Source organism: Echiichthys vipera (genome assembly GCF_963691815.1).
Source record: "Echiichthys vipera genome assembly, chromosome: 5".
NCBI classification, from domain to species: Eukaryota; Metazoa; Chordata; class Actinopteri; order Perciformes; family Trachinidae; genus Echiichthys; species Echiichthys vipera.
The window spans coordinates 17,658,285-17,677,529 of record NC_139830.1 but is presented as its reverse complement, the minus strand read 5'-3'; the positions used below and the strand labels follow the sequence as shown (position 1 = coordinate 17,677,529).

Genomic DNA, 19,245 nt, shown 5'->3' with positions numbered 1-19,245 from the left:
AGAGTCTGGTGTTTGTTTGATCCATCCATCCACCCTGTCTTCCTCCCTTTGTGGACTTTGTCGCTCTTTATAGGCCTACCATGTCTCCGGACCTTCTCCTTTGTTCCCAACATAATAATTACTAGAGGTTGCTGCTACAATAAGTGTAATAATGGGTTGCATATAAATACATTCTAAATGTATTATGAAATAATCTTATAATTATGAGAAATAAGAGACACAACTTAGCATCTCACATCACAATAAAGAGTGGACCTGAAAGCACAAAGATCAATATCTCTGAAACAAACTCAGGCAGTAAACAGACACATAATGTCTGTTTTACAGTATGTAAAGATTGAGGGAGAGCAGAGAAGAAGTGCATATGTTTGGAGAGTAAAGATGGATTATTGAGCTGGTGATAAGCAGTAGCCATACACAGATCATTAAAGCCACTGTTAAAGCCACCTGCAGACCCAGAAGCAACAGGTACCATTACACGTTTGTTGTATAAGCAGTCTGAATTGCATTGAATATATAATTGCATTGATGAAGTTGATAACAGCAGACAGAGAGGAGAGCAAACTGGACTAGCAATGGTCTCTCCTGTAACACCTGTATACTGATGGTGTCAAACAGCTGAGGAAATATCATTCATCTTGATCACGCTGTCTTTACAAGAGGCAATGAAGAAAGATTTCTCTCGCTGCTGCTCATCCCTGATCCCCAGCAGGGAAACCGCTCGTTTCTACCTGCTTTGTGTGATCATTGCTCTTTACATGCTGGCCGGTGCAGCCATATTTTCTTTCTTGGAGAGACCAGCGGAGCTAAATGCCCACCAGCTCTGGGAACGGAGGCTAAGAGATTTCAGTCACAGGCATAATATAAGTTGTGAAAACCTGAAATCTCTGTTGCGCCATTATGAGGAGGCTAGGACCGCGGGCATCCGGACTGAACGAAGCAGAGCCCTGTGGGACATGCCAGGTGCCTTCTACTTTGTGGGAACTGTAGTCTCCACTATTGGTGAGTCATGATGGTATAAAAACGGTAACATATGCTTATTCATCTTCTAAGTCCACTAATACCAACAGTTGTAAAACGTAAAAAACAAACAACAAAAAATGAGTTCCTAGATTGTGTTGCACAACATTATTGTTATTTTAGGGTTGTTTTCTTCAAATTACACCCCAGAATAACCAGCCTGTCAAATCGTAACTTTGTCAGTTTTGCAGTTAAATGCGAAGTGCCCTATTATGCAGTGAATGTTGTATCATTGGAACTGCTGCAGTCAAAATTGTATGTCAAGAGAAATCAAAGATAGAAAAAGATAAGCTAGAGGCCAGTTTTTCAGCATGTTTTGATCGGATACAGAAAGAATCCCTTGACGACCAATCAATACCATGTCCAAATAAAACAAATAAGAATTACACACAATCTATCTCATCGTATTTACCTAATTAGAAAGGACATACAGTATAAAGCTATATTGATTTGTGGGAGGCCCACAGGGTAGAGGTGTTTCAAACTCCACGACAATTCAACAAAATCCATATTTCCTCTGGACCTATAGAGTCTAAATACATCTCCAAGATAAATATTAAACCAGCCTCATCTCTGAGAATCAATTTACAGCCTGCCAATTGTATCCACTATCTTTAGGCACTCTCTGTCACTGTGGAAACTGAGGGACAGCACTGAGCCCTGATCAATTTCTTTTTTACAACAACTTCTGTATGTACTGAACAACTTCTGTATGTACTGAGTGCAATCATTTCATGATGTAACAATACATCTGGGATTAGTGGCCCTGAAAAAGTCTGTTCCGTCTGTCTTTTTTGTTTCCCAGGATCAAATATTTCCTATTTCATATGACTCATGGCTATGGCTTCCTGTCCCACATTTATACTCCCTCACTAATAAGCTGTCTTTCCTTCCTTCTTTTCAAAACACTGTCCAAAGACATTTGTATGTACAGTACTGGCCAACCTCAGCAGCCAATTGGCTGACATGGATATCCTTTTTAGATGATGTTCACTCTCAGTTAAAGTACAAGTCTAGGGTTGACAATTCCCACCATTGTCAATTAAAAAAAAAATAATAGTAATAAAATAGATGTATTTCATCAGTTATTTTCTTCTCTAAAATGTATATAAAACTCATGATAGTCGGTTACATTTGAGTTGATTTTATTTTGCTACTGCTTTTTCAGGTGATAATAAAGGCTGTGATTCAAAACAGACTCCACAGCTGGAACACTTTAGTGGATGAGTAGTTACAGCACACACCACCACCAACACTTCAACGTAGCCCGTTTGATTTCATCCAGGAATATCTCCCTCAGTTTCCTGTACCCTCTGTCATGACATCAAGCTGACCCTATGAGCGTCAAAACATTAAAAAAAATCTTCATTGTCTCATCTGGGCTCCAGACCACCCAGATTAGCCTTGTGTGAGAGAGGATAGAGTTGGTGAAACCACAGGAAGAATACAGAGGATTTGCGCAATACAGGAAAGGAAAAGACACATTTGACCAAGGAAACTAGTAACATTAGCAACTCCTTTTATTTATGAGGAGGATGTTAGAGAAAACCACTGCATGCATTAATGACTGAATAACTGCTGTACAGGAAGGAAACAATGTCCAAAACGTCAACAACTGAACATTAAATTAACAGACAACTTTTTCAAACTATTACTGTAAATGCTGTACGGTGTTACTGGGGGGACGTCACCAACATTAATAGATTTCCGTCTCCTGTGAAAATGCTTGCCAGATTTCAATACAATGCAGTCATTCGCTTGTCAAACAAGAACCAAGGGAAGGAGGGAAACCACTACCTCCGCTACTTAATTACATCACTGCCTGATGACACAAAGGTCAAGTTATAGTTCAAGGAACTTCCAAAATAAACCGGGCTTTCATGTATTGTTGTACACATTTTTTATAGGAAATCAGTGAAGTCCTAATTTGACTGGCACACCTTTTTGTTGTTAAGCATGCTAACTAAATCATATATTATGAGCCGGAAAATTCAGAAGTGCAGTTAAATAAGCTGATTGGATGTCATTTGTCTACATAATTCATTGTAAGTTAAAGATTTCTGATCATATTTTCATTAATGTATATATATTCATGTATATAGTGTTATTTATATTGATTAAACATTGACTTTAGTTTGTGTTTTGCACATCTTCTTGCTTCATAACTCAAAAATGCATTTCCAGTGTTAAAAAGTACACAGTTAAACTTCTGACATCCTTAAAAGGCATAAAATATATGTTCACTTGTCATACCATTGTGTGTCACAATACAGTCTTGTGTACATTACACAACAATTTGCAACCTGTCTTTATTTGTCTGTAATCACAAATGAGATCTTTAACTATAAGTGCTTCTCTTAGGGTTTGGAGTGACGGCCCCATCCACAGTGACTGGGAAGGTCTTGCTTGTTTTCTATGGGTTGCTGGGCTGCTCGGCTACCATACTCTTCTTCAATCTCTTCCTGGAGAGAGTCATAACATTACTGAGCCTCCTTATATTCCGGTGCCACAGAAGGAGAGTCGGACACAGCGAGCTGGAGGGCCGAGTCAGTGAAGATAACAGAAATGAACAATGGAAACCATCTGTATACCAAGTCACGCTCATTCTTTTTGTTGCTGTCCTGCTGGTTGCATGTGGGGCTGCCTCTCTATATTCAGCCATGGAGGGCTGGACTTACATGCAGTCCCTCTACTTCTGCTTCGTGGCGTTCAGCACAGTCGGCTTTGGGGACTTTGTTAGTGGACAGAGAAAGCACCATGAAGATACCTGGATGTACCAGGTTGCAAACTGTCTCCTGATGCTCTTGGGAGTGTGCTGCACTTATTCCCTCTTTAACGCCATCTCTGTGATCATTAAACAGGGACTGAACTGGATGCAGAGGACACTGGTCTGGATGTATAGTGGTATCCGCAATAGGCTGCAAGCCAGACCACTGTTCAAACTCAGTTTTTCCGACTCTGAGCCCCCTATATTTCATTGTGAAGATGACACCATGAATAGACAGCAAGTGCAAGCAGTTTCTAGTTCAGGCCATGGTATGATGTGGCAGTCCTGTGTTCCCAGTGCTCTTGGTAAATGCCTTTGTGATGCTGCTCAAGTGGAAACAGTGTGCCACAGAGAGATGGATATGGAGATCGCTGCAAAAGGCAGGGTAATTGTTCATATAAAAGGGAAATAATTTATGCTAGGCTGCTGCCTACTTGACCTAATCTATAGTTGTCTTTATTGATCAAAAGGTTAAAATGTTGTTGCATGCCCTGCAGGGCATGCTTCTTAATGCTCTCATTTATCGGAAGTCTTGTGAAAAACAAACATTTTAAAATGACTTCTGTAAAACCTATTGCTAAAAAAACATTGCAGAAATACACTCTAAAGTCATCATCTGAAAAGATCTCTTGTGGGATTCTCGTGAGGGGACAAGCATCATCAGGGGCAGAGTGGCCATCGGGACAACTGGGAGATTTCCCGGTTGGCCGGTAGCCAAAAAGCTCAAGTGAACCGGCTGGCAGACTGCCTTGTGCACCTGTGTGATGTTCATTTACGGCCCATTTGAGTTAGAACTCTTCAGAATCAAGAACGTTCCTGTGAAAAACACAGAAATCTCTAAAAACCATAGACATGTATAGTCCAACCTCTATATGCAACACTTGGTAAGTCTCTACATCTAATTCATGTTTGCTACAGTGTCACACTCACTCTCATTAAGCCACCCTACTAATTTTTGTTTAGCCTCCCATTGATCTAATTGTTTTTATTCAGACATTACATAACTTTCATGACCACAAATATAAAATGGCCAAGGACTGAATGTGTTTTTTTGTTCATAAATTAATGTAGAATGGTCGGAGCAAAGTCTCATGGGAAATGGGAACTGCGTATCGCTCCAATGACCGCTCTGCGTTTATCCAATGAACGAATGGGGATGAATGAGCGGCTCTCAGACAGAGAGAAAGCAGGTAGTGGATTTTCTTACAGTTGAAAAGGAATCGGATTTGCGTGTTTGATTTGCTCAGTAACACCTGATGGAGGGCAAGAAGAGAAAGGAGAAAGGAGGGGCTGAAACGGCCACAATGAAGAAGAAGCAGATGCTGGAGGAGAGCGCATCAAAATGGTCAAAAATCACGGATTATTAAAGCTCAAGCTTTGACATTGTTGCGAATTAGCAAAACATTTGAGCTGAGTTCTTCATAGTTCCTCCTCAGTAGGCTGGTGTCGTCATATCACGGTCTGCACCACGAGTTTTACACACACACACACACACATAGACACACCCCTGTCCTGGTGGACGGGATGGGTTGGGTCTGTGCAGTCAGAATTGCCCCGGTGGATTTTTGTGTCCCACTCCACCCCTGAGCATCATCTCCAGAGTCCGCAGCCGTGTAAGAAAAAACAAAAAAGAAACTATGCTCTGATGACAGATGAGTTGAAAATCAAATGTGTTTATGTTTATCAGCTGTGGAAGTTATCGTTTCTGTGAAATCCTGTCCTATCTGGACTGGAGATGTACCCAAAAAGCAAAGCCTGTAAGTGTTCTCATTTGGTCATCGTTATCCTCAAAGCAATTTTAGTCAAAAGCAACTGGACTTGGTTATTTGTCTAGGAAGACGTTTCACATCTCATCCAAGAGGCTTCATCAGTTCATGCGTTCTTGCGTTCTTCCCCTTGGGCCTGTGAGCTGGTGGGTACGTTATCAGCTCTGTGTTGCAGGGTTCTGATAACTCCAAGCTTGTGTTCCAGGGGGTGGTGGGAGTCAAACAATAGATATCGATCTGTGTGAGTGGGTTTTCTGTATACCCCAATGTGGAGGCTCCTGTCATTATCCATGTGGACATCACAGTCTAAGAAAGGCAAAATATTGTCCTTGACTTTTTCTCCGGTGAACTTGATGTTTCTTAAAAGTTTGCACCTCTTTGGATTCGATTTTAACCCATGTGTCGTCCATCTATCTGAACCAATGGCTCTGGGTTACTCCTTTGAAGGAGTTCAAAGCCTTGACCGCTTCCTCTTCTATGTATAGGTTTGCCACAATAGGGGCTACTGGCGAACCCATGGCAGCCGTGTTTTTGTCTGTAAATAGTGACCTTAAACTGGAAATAGGTGGTGTTCAGGTACAAATCCAGAAGTTGGCAAATGTGGTCTGGTGCGATCTCTACACCAGATAGTTGGACGAGTCCCAGCCTGGTCAGATGAGTACATGAAATGATGAAGCCTCTTGGATGAGATGTGAAACGTCTTCCTAGACAAATAACCAAGTCCAGTTGCTTTTGACTGAAATTGCTTTGAGGATAACGATGACCTGGACAAATGAGAACATTCACAGGCCTATCAGCTATGTTTCAAATTCCTGAATTTGTTTCCTGCGTTCATCAATTTGTTCTTGTTCACTGAAATCCTCTTTCATTCTCATTTCTGAAGTAACATTGTGTCACTGTCTGCACTCTGGAGGACCTTCTTTGGTTGCTAGACAATACTTGAGCAATATCTCCCTCTGCTGGTGTTTCCAATAAGTTACAAGTTGTAACTCACGTGAAAAAGCAAGTCACTGAAGTGTAGTACAATTTACCTGCACAAATAAATAACCTATACCAAGTACGTGTATAGGTATTTGCTCATCTATTCTTGAGGTTGACATCATATTAATGTCTGTGTGTTTTAACAGAAAATTGCAGCTGGTCCTAGTGATTCATATTATCATATCATAGACTCATATGACCTTGAGTTAAAAGCAGGGTAAGACACCTTTTTGCTGATTTTCAATGCCGACTGAATGCCGATCATACCAGTAACAATAATAGCCATTCAATTACCATCATTATCATTTCTGTAATATTCAAAAACTGTACAGAAAAGGTTATAATTTAAAAGTGGCATTGGAGTAGTAATAGCAGATTATAATAATGAAAATGTCAATTTTATTAGGTGTTTTAAGTCTTAATTGAATTGATCCAGAAACAAACATTCTGCAGTTTGGGTTAAGAATTAGGGACTAACTAAATTAGTAAATTACTGCAGATTTCAGCTTCACCGTAGGTCATGTTTTTAGTAGTCTTAGCAGATAATGGATTTGAGGGCTCTACCAGCAACATTTGCATAATGAATTACGTTTTCAACTAAATATGGCTGCGGCCTTTGCTCTGAGGTCTCTCCATTTAATGTATGTGTATAGGTACTGTTTGTGTGTGTGTGTGATGTGTTTAATACAAACACAAACAGATTGAAAAAAAATATCCTTCTGGAATAAGTAAAGTATGTCTTCTTCTTGAGAATTTTCTTTAAATGATAGAACTGATCTCAGCTGGAAAGTGAGATCAGAGTCAATATTAAGATCCTTATTAGCTTTTTTGGACTGTGAACTAGGATATATTATTTTGTTTCTGAGTTTGATTCAGGAAATATTGCATTCGTTGTAAGAGAGGCAGTTTACAAGGCGAAGTTGGGTGAGATCATCAAGATGGACAGTTGAGTGGAGTGTCATCTGCATATCAATGAATGCTGTGCTGGATGAAAAGTAGTGGGCCCTGAGCTGAGCCGTGTTACATCTACTGATTCTGAATCTACAAATACACAAGTGTTGTAAGTTAAAGTATAACCACTGAACACAAAATGCCTTCTAGCTCACTGAAAAGTCCATTCACTCTGCATGTGACCTGGAGATTTCCGTGTTTTTGTGTCACTCAAGTGTTAGTTACATGAACCACAATTAGCTTCCAAAGTACATGTGATGTCACAATGATTGTTGCACTTCCTAACCCCTAGAGTCAAAGTTAAAGCACTTCCAGAGTCTGGTTAGGCATGCAACTCTTGTGGTTAAAGTTGCAGTTGGTTGCATTTTTTTGATCCTATTCACTGAAACCGACACTATGCTATGATAGAACAACATAAATCAAATGGTTTAAGGAAAAAAAAAACGCGCCTCTACATGCAACTAGAGCCTGTTGTTTGTTTTGCAAAAATCAACCGCACCCCTGTCACCCTGTCCACTCAGTGCAGGGCTGTGAGAGAGCTGACTGTCAGTGACAGTTCGTGCACACACCACAGATTCCCCCTCCCAGCTCGCACATGTTACAATATCACATACACACGCCTCAAGCTAGGCATACACTCAATGACGTTAGCAATTGCTATCTATGAGTAAGTTAGCCAACCTGCCTCTGTGTAGCATGTACTGTTGTTGTTTATCGATGAGAGCGGTCACAGAAATCTGGTGCACATGCAGTGATGAGCACTCGATGGGACACAGCGAAGGAGCTCATTGGTAGTGGGGGAGGGGCGTGAGAGTTGTAAACATTTGAAATTTGACTGAGTCAACTCGATGTACCAGACTTGCCGACTGCAGCTTTAAATCATCAGTCCAAAAATATCAACTACTATGTTAAACCATGGTAGAAAGGTAAAAGTTATGTAAAAATATCAGGGGGGATTTTAACTGTGACTCTAAAGATGAATTTCTGCAGGAAACTTCCATTCACTATAATTCTGTCACGTGGCGCTAATGGCAGGCGGATGCTAATGATAGTTGAGTAAACGATTGTACAATCTGCAGCTTCAAGCTATTTTTGGAAACAATGGGGAGTTAATTCCTCCATTGTGGACCAAGGACAGCAAAAAGTTGTGACTTTGTTGGGTGGTAACTGGGCCTTCCATATAGTGAGGGAGTAGCAGGCAGATTGGCACTAGAAGAGTGCAGCGGACTGTGCACAGTAAAAGGGGGATGGACACTGTTTTCGACCTCACCTAATCCAGCATAAAATGTTTTGTGAAAAATCAAAATAAACTAATGTAAACGGAGAAAGAGACTTTGTGTTTCATTGAGGTGGACAGAAAAGTAAGAGTCGAGGAAGCGGTCCCCTGTAATGTGAAAGTCTAAGCGCAAAAGTTCAGAACTGGCCACAACATCAAGAGAGAAACAGAAACATAGTTACCTCGTTGGCTGTCGTTTCTATATCTGTCGGTCTGGCTGCCCTGGGCATGAGGTTTTTGCATTGGCTGCTAGATTGCCATGACAACAGACATAAATGCATAAGTGATCCACGAAAAGTTGACTGCTTCCAACAGCGCAACTAGTGGTTATAGTGGTTTATTAGTGGACTAGTAAAGGCAATACCAGTGTCATGATGAATCAGATTCAAACAGCAACTAATAGCCAGTGCAGAGACAGGATGCCACATGCGGACACATCTGCCAGGAGTGAGTTGTACTGTAGTCATAGACTGCATCATAAAGGATGGATGTAGCTTTACTTAAGGTGTGTTTAAAGGAGACAGGAGCGGTCACAAAATATGCACATCTATGCCGAACTGAACAGTGCCTCATAACAATTCATGAAATAGTTTTGATCATACAGTTTATTGGGGTGCGGCTTGGCTGCGAAACAGAAGGGTCACAGGTTCAAGTCCCCATAGGAGTAGGGCGGATAGTATGGTGGACTAGTGGCTGGAGAGGTGCTATTTCACCCCCTGGGCACTGCTGAGGTGCCCTTGAGCAAGGCACCGAACCCCTAAAAAATTGCTCCGGGTGCTTCTCATGGGGCAATGCTTTCGCTCTGACATCTCTCCATTAATGCATGTGTGTGTGTGTGTGTGTGTGTGTGTGTGTGTCTGTGTGTGTGTTTAAAAAACAAAAGAGTGAAAAGTGAATTTCTCCTTGTGGGACTAATGAAGGCATGCTTTCTTTTTCTTTCTTTCTATTATTGAAAACGGGACCCATGTATTTAAATACCCGGGTATGTGTAAATGTGGCCTTAGAGGTGCCAGCATCACATGCAGAAATTCGCGATGCCATCTAGGTTTCAGTGAAATGAGAATAGAGAAAGGAGACATACACTTCAGCGATCCTAATAGGCCTAACTCTATTTTGGACGTTGTTAATCTTCCATACAATATCCTTTCTCCAGACGGGGTGGTATCTTTGCGCGCTTAAACATTGTGTGTTGAGTTAGCTTGTGTTGCGCTTTGTAGCGTGTCAAATTGACATTCAGTAATAATGGATAGCGAACGTGTATTGCACTCAAAGCACATGCGCAGTGTTCAGTATTTTGGCAATAATGCATCAAGTGGGAGGACCTACATCCATGGGGAGGACCAAAAGATGTACGGGCGGAGGGATACAGCGCTGAAACTGAGGCAGAGCACACCGGTGTCGCTGGCTGGATTGAGATTTCCGGGCTGAATTACACTCTGGTGCAGAACACAAGGATAACGTCTCCACAGATTTCCAGAAAATATCTATATTGCAATTAAGTTTGGTGTCGTTTAAGTACTTTGTGTTCCAAGCAAAGTCCGAAACCTTACACCGGCCCTTTTTTGTCATCTTCACGGAGCTCGAAACGTCAACGGGACAATGGTGAGTAGCTACAGGCTAAATGTTTGATTACACAGGTTTGCGTCGGTTTCGAAATAACAGCCACCAAGTAATCCTTATTGCATTAGAGCATATCCTCCGCTAGTCTTATAACAACCCAATTTATTCCTCCGCTCGAGCCAACCATGGCTTTCTTATGGTTTTTTTTAAACAAGGTTGCCGCTCGGTTGTCAGTGGTTCTCTGTTACCCAGTTAACAGCTGATGAGGAAAACAATTTTCTTTATGTGTCATCTGCGCAGCATAATGTAACACGTCGTGTGGCGAGAGCAAACGAGGTGGTCTGTTTGCAGCTGCAGTGCTGTACTAATGATTAGGATGATTTTGCTCAACGTGTTTGTAAATACTTGGATTAAGCTCCATGCTCAGCTCGAAGGTTTGCAGCGTTTCCCCCCCTCGTTTGCTTTTCGAGAGTAGGCGTGGTGGTGTCGGTGGTGGTGGTGTTGGTGAAGGAGGTCCTGTGTTTAAAAATAGACCGGCCAGTGTTAATCTTGCAAGTCACAGATACCAAAACTCTGGCTTTTGGCGTCCTTCATAACAAGTTGCTGCAACACATAGTGCCCTACTGCATGCACATCGTCAGCAAGGGTGCTTTTGGATGCAGTGACATGCGCAACAAGCGCCATAAAAAGGTTGTAATCGCCACCACCATTACATAAGAGCACGGCTCGCAGGTAGTGCTGCTGCTACCGTTAGCAACAATTGTTTTATCATTATGGCTGTGAAGGTTGCAGTATTTTTGGCTCGTGTGTGCTCACAACACCACCGTGACAGCATCTCCCCCGTTACGTATTGCGACATCGCGTTGAACCGCATTCTGCTCCTGCTGAATGATCCTCTTTTGCAACCCCTCCTTACGCGCCTCCCTTCCCCCCGCATTGAACCAACCATGCTTGGTGCAGTAGGGCCTCCTGAGTAGGCTGTCAGGACCCGCAGTGCACCCTCCAAAATGGGAACTCTATATTTTAAAGAACTATATTGTGGCACTAAAAATGGATCCATGCCCCTGTCTTATCCATTTTTTTTAATAGATGTGAAGGCAAGTACAATGTCCTATTCAGTCACAAGCTGCCCAAACATAATCTGCATGTCCTGAGTGGTTTAAAAAAAGAAATAATCACTAAACAAAATCACCTGCAGCCTCTGTAGTTTTCTGTACTGGACATAAGAAAATGTGTCAGGATCTCTTGTTTACTGATGCAGTAGCAGCAATACTATTTTGCTGAGCATTTTTTTTACACAGCGGCAGTACAAATTCTCTAACTGTGCCCTGCTCTCATCCAGACGGTGCTTGCTTCAGCACCACCGAATCGGTTGGCAGTAGACAGTGAATACACTGCAGTCTGTCTTGCTCCCTTCTTTTTACCCCCCCGCCCCCCAACATGGTGACTCATTGAAACTGACTCGAAGAACACATGGCGTTACCACCACCTCGAGCTACAGACATGTTTGCTTTAATCTCATTGGTTTTGAAAAGGCAAGGGGTTGTTGGGAACCAATTTATGCTCGAGTCTGTGGTGCAAGAGCACAATATAAACAAGATTTTTATTTGCATTTGCTCTGTAGCTTTATTGGCACAGACATACTTACCTGATCAATACATCAATTGATTTAATAACAACTTTTGGTTGTACTCAAATTAGTCCTTGGTCAGCACTATATTATTTTAGGTTTTATTGTATGTAGCAGTTCATTTTTGTTAAGCCTGATCATGCCAGTTTTTTCCAAGTCATCTGAGAGTATTTTCCTGACAACACAAAGGACTACACACACACACACAAAGCAGCAAGGCGGCACTTTCAAGCAACAGTTTGCCCAGGGGTTTAGTCTATGATGATAAATCATGCCTCACATCTGTTCAGTGAAAAAGGCACAACGAGGTGGTTAGCTGCGGTGATATTCAGTGTGCTACATTGGCGACCCTCTTCGTGTCTCACTAATTATAGCAGGCGTGTGTATTTCGGGCTGTGGAGTATTTATACCCGTCCCTCATCACACTTTCTCAGCCTGAAGTGGGCATGTTGACTGACTTAGAAAGGCCTGGTAAGACTTCACGGGAATGGGATAGTGACATATCAGATGAAGTAGAAATAAATAAATAAAAAATCCATTGGATGTAAGAATGAGAAGGTGAAAGTCATCTTAAAAGCAGCAGGTTTGGATAATATTTCCAGTTCCAAACAGATCTTAGCATTGTGTAAAGTATTTAGTTTAGTGTGTTTCTCTTCATTAAAAATATGATACTGCTAAACTTATATGTATGCAGTTCCACTCTCTGAAAGCAATATGGCTGTGTTTGTTCTATGACTTTCCTCCAGTAATGCAACAAGTCTTTTATTTCAGGTTCCATAGATGTGGCCAAATCTTGTATTGTATAAAATATGAGCTTTAATATATCATAGTATAAGAAGTAAGTAATTTATCCATTAAGTGCCCTCCAAACAAAGGACAGTGAGGCCAGGCAATATTTGAGCTGTTTTTATTACCTTGCATCTGGATTGATAGTCTTTAGCTAGGTCGCAGACAATAACCGGGCCCAGCTGTCAGATGATATCACAGTCTGTTTTGAATGAGTTTGTTTAGAGTGCATTTGCATTGGCATAGAGCTGTGTATGTTGGTTAAACAGTGAAGTCTGCTGCAGGTGCTCCTCTTGAGGCCTACCCTAAGCTTTCATCTCTATAATTGTACTGGAAGATTTTAATGTCGCATCCACCCAAAATTAATCTTTTGAGTATCAAACACTCACCCACCGAGGCACGAAAGGTGAATGTTAAAAGTCTGTAGTTTCCTTCTTCACAAACAACAGCAGGTGTGTCTTGTTGATGTGTGACTGCAATGGTAGGGGGAAAAACCTGTTAATGTACTGCTGTACATCTACTGTATCTTAAATCCTATTGTTTGGAACAGTTATCTAGTTTCTAATCATTAGAGAACACTACATTGAAAACTGATCTAAAACATTTTATTCTTGAAAGACCTCCCATAACATCTCTTTTTTTGGGGGAGCTTCATGGGTTTAAAGGAAGTCATAGTCAAACATAGACTACTGGATTGGATGTAACAGTTCTGTGTCATCATCTTTCACCTAAGTTTGGTTATCATACGTCTCTGGATGGAGCCAATAGTCGGGCTTAAGGTGCTCCAGCAACTACAGCCATAGATGCCATCAGTGAGGGAAGTGAAATCTGTTGTCTGCCCAAAAAACAATCTGATAAAATAAATACATTTCATTAAGAGGACTGTCTTATTCTTGTGTTAACAGGCTGATCAGCTGACTGAGGAGCAGATTGCTGGTGAGTGCATACCTTAATCATGTTTGGTTTGTTTTAGGTCTTGCAGCTCTTTAATTCTCTGCCAAACATGAGTAACTAGAGGGTCTAAGAGATTAAAGTAACCAGAGCTGTGGGAGGATATAAACTGGTAGTGGAGTCGAAGGATGGAACCTCAATTAAAAGATCACAATATGCACATTTATTTTCTAAATTTTGCATCAGATGCACCAGTGCTTTTACTCAGGTGGTGTGGTTGTGTAGATAAAGGGTCATCAGTCCAGCGCCCGGCATGCTTTGTTCCTCCCTAGCATTGAAATAGTCCTCCACAAAGCCTGTTAATGCTCAGAATGTGTTTTCTACGTAGACTGCTTGAAAGACCGAAAGTGAAGTGTCCATACTGATGTGAGCGCTAGTGGCATTCTAACTTTGTTATTTCTGTAAATGCACAGAGTTCAAGGAGGCGTTCTCGCTGTTTGACAAGGATGGTGATGGCACAATCACTACCAAGGAGCTTGGGACCGTGATGCGCTCTCTGGGACAGAACCCCACTGAGGCTGAGCTGCAGGACATGATCAATGAGGTGGATGCTGATGGTGAGGAGGAAAAGCACAAATGCACAAGAAAATTATTCTTGTTGAAACTTATAATCACTGCAATTTTAAGGGTAATCTTCATGTCAAATGTTTCTCTTGCCGAAATAAAATTTGCAGTGTGGAGCTTTTTACAGTATCAGTAGATGCACTTTAAATTACTGTCATGACATTCATGCCATCCTTAAGAAATGTGACAATTTTCATTGCTGACTGTCGTTGCCTTCCAGATCACGTCTCCCTGTTACCTTTTGTAATAGACCAGAATCTTAATGTTATTTGAAATAAGCTAAACATTTGCCAATTGTATCAGCAATGCAGATGTGTAAGTTGGGCTCTACTCTAGTTATTTCCCTTATGTTTTGTGCCATGAAGGTTTTAAATCCTCCTGTATTCATATAGTCCGTTTTTATTGTAATGACTTGGTGAACAAAGTAACACATTTACTCTAATATAGTTCTGTTTGTATGATTGCGTAGGTAATGGTACAATCGACTTTCCTGAGTTCCTAACCATGATGGCCAGGAAGATGAAAGACACAGACAGTGAGGAGGAGATCAGAGAAGCCTTCAGAGTCTTTGACAAGGTACGTTAGGAAGGAGTAGACCGAGAATATTAACTAGCACCACTCAACAAAATTTGCAACAGATTTGTATATTCATTGAGTCCATATGATAGCAAGTTACCCATGTTTAGAAAAGACTAAAACCTGGTCAAACCCATAGACTGTAAAAAAAAAATGGACATAGCATACCCGTCGAGGTCCGTTCTCTCAACCTGATCCAATCGTCCTCGCCTTCGGGAGTTGCGATCTTGTCAGACTTTGTCTTTGCCTCATTTCCTCTTGCCAAAAAAGGGCATGTATGTGACGTTGAGGGGGAGTGAGATACTTCCATCTGGCTCACTCAAGAGGCTACGCCCCTAATTATTCATAAACTTAACCTCCAATAAAATAAAAACTAGCCGGGTACAAAAAATCACACCCTCAGCGTTGTCATGGAGATATGACCTAAACATACAGACTAGAAGTTTTTTTTTGTACCAGGCCTTAAACAGGTTTGGTTATGCTGTGAAAATAGCCTGTTTAACATGGGGGTCAATGAGAAATTGTGCTAGTGTGCCAACTACCCTAGTGGCCACTCGGAGAACTGCAGTTTTTGGCACTTCCTGATTGGATCAACCAGGAAGTCGCTGTGGTGGGGGCTCGGTCAATCCCTTCATGTAATACAGTCCTGTACGTTTAGAGAGAGATTCATGCATGCTATTGAGCCGTTAAGGTCACTGTTTTATTTTCCTTTGAAACATTTTGGTCCATTAAAAGGCTTTTCATTAGTTTCTCTCTCCCAGCTGAATGACAGTCTTTAGCATGCTAAAATGCAAACATTAAGCATTTAGCTCTAAGTACAGAAAGAGAAGAAGAGTTATTCCGTCACCAATACCAGTATTAAAAATGGCCCAGATACTACCTAAGACGCTGTTCTTGGTTTCAGTGAGTACGCAAGTGTATGCACCAATATGATACCACAAAATTTAGACCTGAAGAAAGTTGTTTATTTATTTATATTGTTTGTTCTTTATCCGTAATGACTGACTGTCAAACTTATTAATAAAAGAAAGTTATATGGCATTAATTCCCTAACATGAGTTAGACCATACAACAATGATAGCAGTCAAATCATATCCGCAGAGGACCGTAGAGGGTAAAACTGACCCAACAAACGCCACAGTAAAGACATCAAAACTAACTTCAGTACTGATATTTACAATGGTAAATGGATGCAATAACAAGAGTTCTTCTTTTGGTCATCGGCAGGATGGTAACGGCTACATCAGTGCAGCAGAGCTACGGCATGTCATGACCAACTTAGGGGAGAAGCTCACCGATGAGGAGGTGGACGAAATGATTCGCGAGGCTGACATTGACGGCGATGGTCAGGTCAACTACGAGGGTGAGATGTTCTTTTTGGATGCTTTCTTTCTGAAAAGGCTTTTTTTGTTTTAAGTTTGCAGATTTTAACATCAATACTTACAACCCTTCAGCTGCTTGTGAGTTTGTTCTCTTTGCCACTTCACTTGTTTTCACTACAACTTCAGTTTTCATTAAAAATCTTTTCAGAACAGGGAATACATTTATTGTTACATTACTAAGACAGAAACTAGGAAAAAATGTCAGTCACAACATAACTTTCATAAGGCGCACTTGTAATTTGATAAATTTCTCGAACCAAACGCCTTAACCAAAATTTCACTACCTCTATCTTTCAGTTAAGCATTGTTTTGTGTTCTCTTCACAGAGTTTGTCCAGATGATGACTGCCAAGTGAAGAGGACACTGACATATATCTCAACGTTGCTTGTCCTCCTAAGATCACTGTCTTTTAAGAACTAAAAAAAAAGGAACGATTATCAAACGATAAACAAACTTCCCCCCAAAATCACTTATAGAATTTAACAATTAGTGCTTCACTACATCCAAATACTTCTAAGGTATCTGTATAGCAAACACCAACAGAATAATCCCTTGAGAAGTTAATGGACCATGCTTTAAGAGGGCCGAAGCCCGGACTCCAGACCAAGATTCTGCTGAGTCACCCAGCTCCTGATTAAATTAAAGGAAAGAGCAACACTGAAAAGGCAGAGGGATAGGAACTCATGCCACAGTCCGTATAGAGAAGTTGGCTATTTAATTCTTTCCAATATTCAACAAAAAAACTCTAAATACTGAATTGAGTACTCTTCTTGCATGCACCCTTTCTGTGGCGGTCTCTTGTCACAACAAGGAGGCTCTGATGACATCAGAGGTAGTGGTCAGACTGTGTACACACTGGAGGTATATACAATACTATATAGCTATATATCTGTAAAATTTGTGTCACTATTGATTATTGCAAGAGCAAATAGTTGCCATGTAGGGTGTTCACTGGTGCTCTGTTGCAGTCCTTATACCTTGAAGAGTTCAGAAAAGAACGAGAGACTGAAAAGTGATGACAGTTTGGTCCTCTTCGGGATGATATATTGTCTTGTTTTTAGTGGCAGGCTTTGCCTGCAGCGCTACTCAAAGACAGTAGTACCTTGTATTGCTCCAGGAGGATAACGGTGAAAACAACACTTGAGGACTGCGGTTAATATATTGGTTCTGCAATCAAATATCCTGATGATACAATATTGATGTAATGCTTTATAACTGTGTTCTCAAATATTTATGTATTGATGACAAACTTTGGTCACCAAATATATCTATATATATATATAGTGTTTCGTAAAGATTGCATTGCCTATTGTTGTAGTAGATGACCTGTGACATGTTTTCTCTTTGGTTTTGAAATGTGCCATAATACTCTAAAACGCCTCAACCTTCTTGCAAGACTCGTAGTTCAATAGAATATAATACATCTACTTACTATAACATTTAAAAACACATGCAGTTGAACATATTTGCACTTTGGTATTGTTGTAAAAGAAGAAAAAGAAACCAAATGTCACTGTTGCTGCTGCTATAACAACTCCTACGTTACACTCATTTCCTGTCCTTGTTGTCTGATCTTCGATTTGTAGTCCGGTGATTCCAAACTTCAACCTGCTTGCTGTTTTACCCAACAGAATACAAATACTGTATATTCACAAAAACTACTGGTGGTGGCGCTGAAGTGTTTAATTTGGGCTGTTAGAATGGGACTTTCAGATGGGGATGAAATTAAGTTGTAGCAAGAATTCAGCTTTAGATACAAGATTGTTAGTGTGTTTCTTTGGAACAGTTGGCTAAATTTAAGAAGCAGGTTAGCTGAGGTATCTTATGATTTCCTCCAAGCACGAAACTTAAATACTGCTCTGCTTTACGCGTTATAATTGATTAGCTTTGATTCGGATGTGGGGAAGTAAATGGTAAACAGACTGTTAACTTCTGAAGGTATCTCAAAAATGTAAAGATGTGATATATTTTCCATAAATCAATAAATTGACTGAGCTTTACTTCACCCTCATTTCACTGTCATGTTTAACATGAATCCCTTTTTACATACATCCTGTTTATACTGGGTTAAAGCCAAATGCCACTCTTCAATATTGCACTACACCGGAGCTCCAAATTAGAGAACAAATTATAAATACTTGATTTATTCTGAAATACTTTTATTTTTTATTGTTAAGAATTAGATAGAATATCGGATGTGGCTGTACCACTGCTGTACTAGCATGTTTTTTTTAAATAACAAGGCATTTAAAAAAAAAACTTTTATTTTGTATAAAAACAGTGAAAAAGAGAGTAAAAGAGTAACCATTGTGTCAGAAGAGGAGATTTCAACAATCTTTTCTTCTTGCTATAGGATTAAAAAAGAATAGGAAGTGTAGAGGCCACAGCTTTGAATGACTTCAGCACATCTGTGCCCACAGGACATCACTAGTTTCTCACACTGCTCTGGTTTGATCTCGGTCCATTCTTCTTGCAGTCTCTTCCACAGTTCAGTAACTGTTGTTGGATTCTTAGCCATTACATTGTTGCCAAGGATTTTCCAGAGATTCTCTATGGGGTTTAGATCTAGACTCTGGGCTGGCCATTTAATTGCCTCAATATTCCTAGGGGGCATTGTATTGCATGGAAAATATGGGTTGATTGGGAGACCATTGCAGTGAAGTTATTGCATGTTGCTGAAGGAGGTTCACATAAACATTTGCATTCACCCTGCCATCTAGCTGTACAAGAGGCCCAACTCCTAATGCAGACATTTCCACCTCCAAATTGAACTGACGTCTTCACATATTTTGGGTTCAGTCTTTTCCCAGTCCTACATCAGACATAATGTACTCTCATCACTGAAGTCACTCTGGACCAGTTCTCCTCCGTCACACAACATGCTCCTCAGCAAAGGCAAGTATAGCCTTTTCATTCTTTCTGCCGATGAGGTTTGGTCACTGCAGACTAGGCTTTCAGTCCAAAAAGTCTTAAATGACAAGACACTGTGTGCTGAGACAGATCCTTGCCCTGTTCAGCACTGAACTGGCGAGCAA

The 19,245-nt window shown here is 40.8% G+C and overlaps 2 protein-coding genes across 2 annotated transcripts; both read left to right on the top strand.

The window, feature by feature from the left end:
• Positions 1-665: 665 nt before the first annotated feature.
• Positions 666-4,199, top strand: LOC310947428 (potassium channel subfamily K member 13; the record flags this gene model as incomplete). Its single annotated transcript, XM_083914216.1, has 2 exons — positions 666-1,002; positions 3,382-4,199. The coding sequence occupies 2 exons, from the start codon at positions 666-668 to the stop codon at positions 4,197-4,199; spliced, it is 1,155 nt and encodes a 384-aa protein (XP_083770342.1).
• A 5,949-nt stretch (positions 4,200-10,148) lies between these two features.
• On the top strand, positions 10,149-18,210 carry calm3a (calmodulin 3a (phosphorylase kinase, delta)). The gene is made up of 6 exons (XM_083914104.1): positions 10,149-10,363; positions 13,643-13,673; positions 14,102-14,245; positions 14,722-14,828; positions 16,056-16,191; positions 16,537-18,210. The coding sequence occupies exons 1-6, from the start codon at positions 10,361-10,363 to the stop codon at positions 16,563-16,565; spliced, it is 450 nt and encodes a 149-aa protein (XP_083770230.1). The 5' UTR covers positions 10,149-10,360; the 3' UTR covers positions 16,566-18,210.
• The last annotated feature ends 1,035 nt before the right edge of the window (positions 18,211-19,245 follow it).

Coding starts and splice junctions, on each gene's coding strand:
- calm3a (XM_083914104.1), top strand. Junction 14,246..14,721: donor CAATGAGGTGGATGCTGATG/GTGAGGAGGAAA, acceptor ATGATTGCGTAG/GTAATGGTACAATCGACTTT. Junction 16,192..16,536: donor TGGTCAGGTCAACTACGAGG/GTGAGATGTTCT, acceptor TTCTCTTCACAG/AGTTTGTCCAGATGATGACT.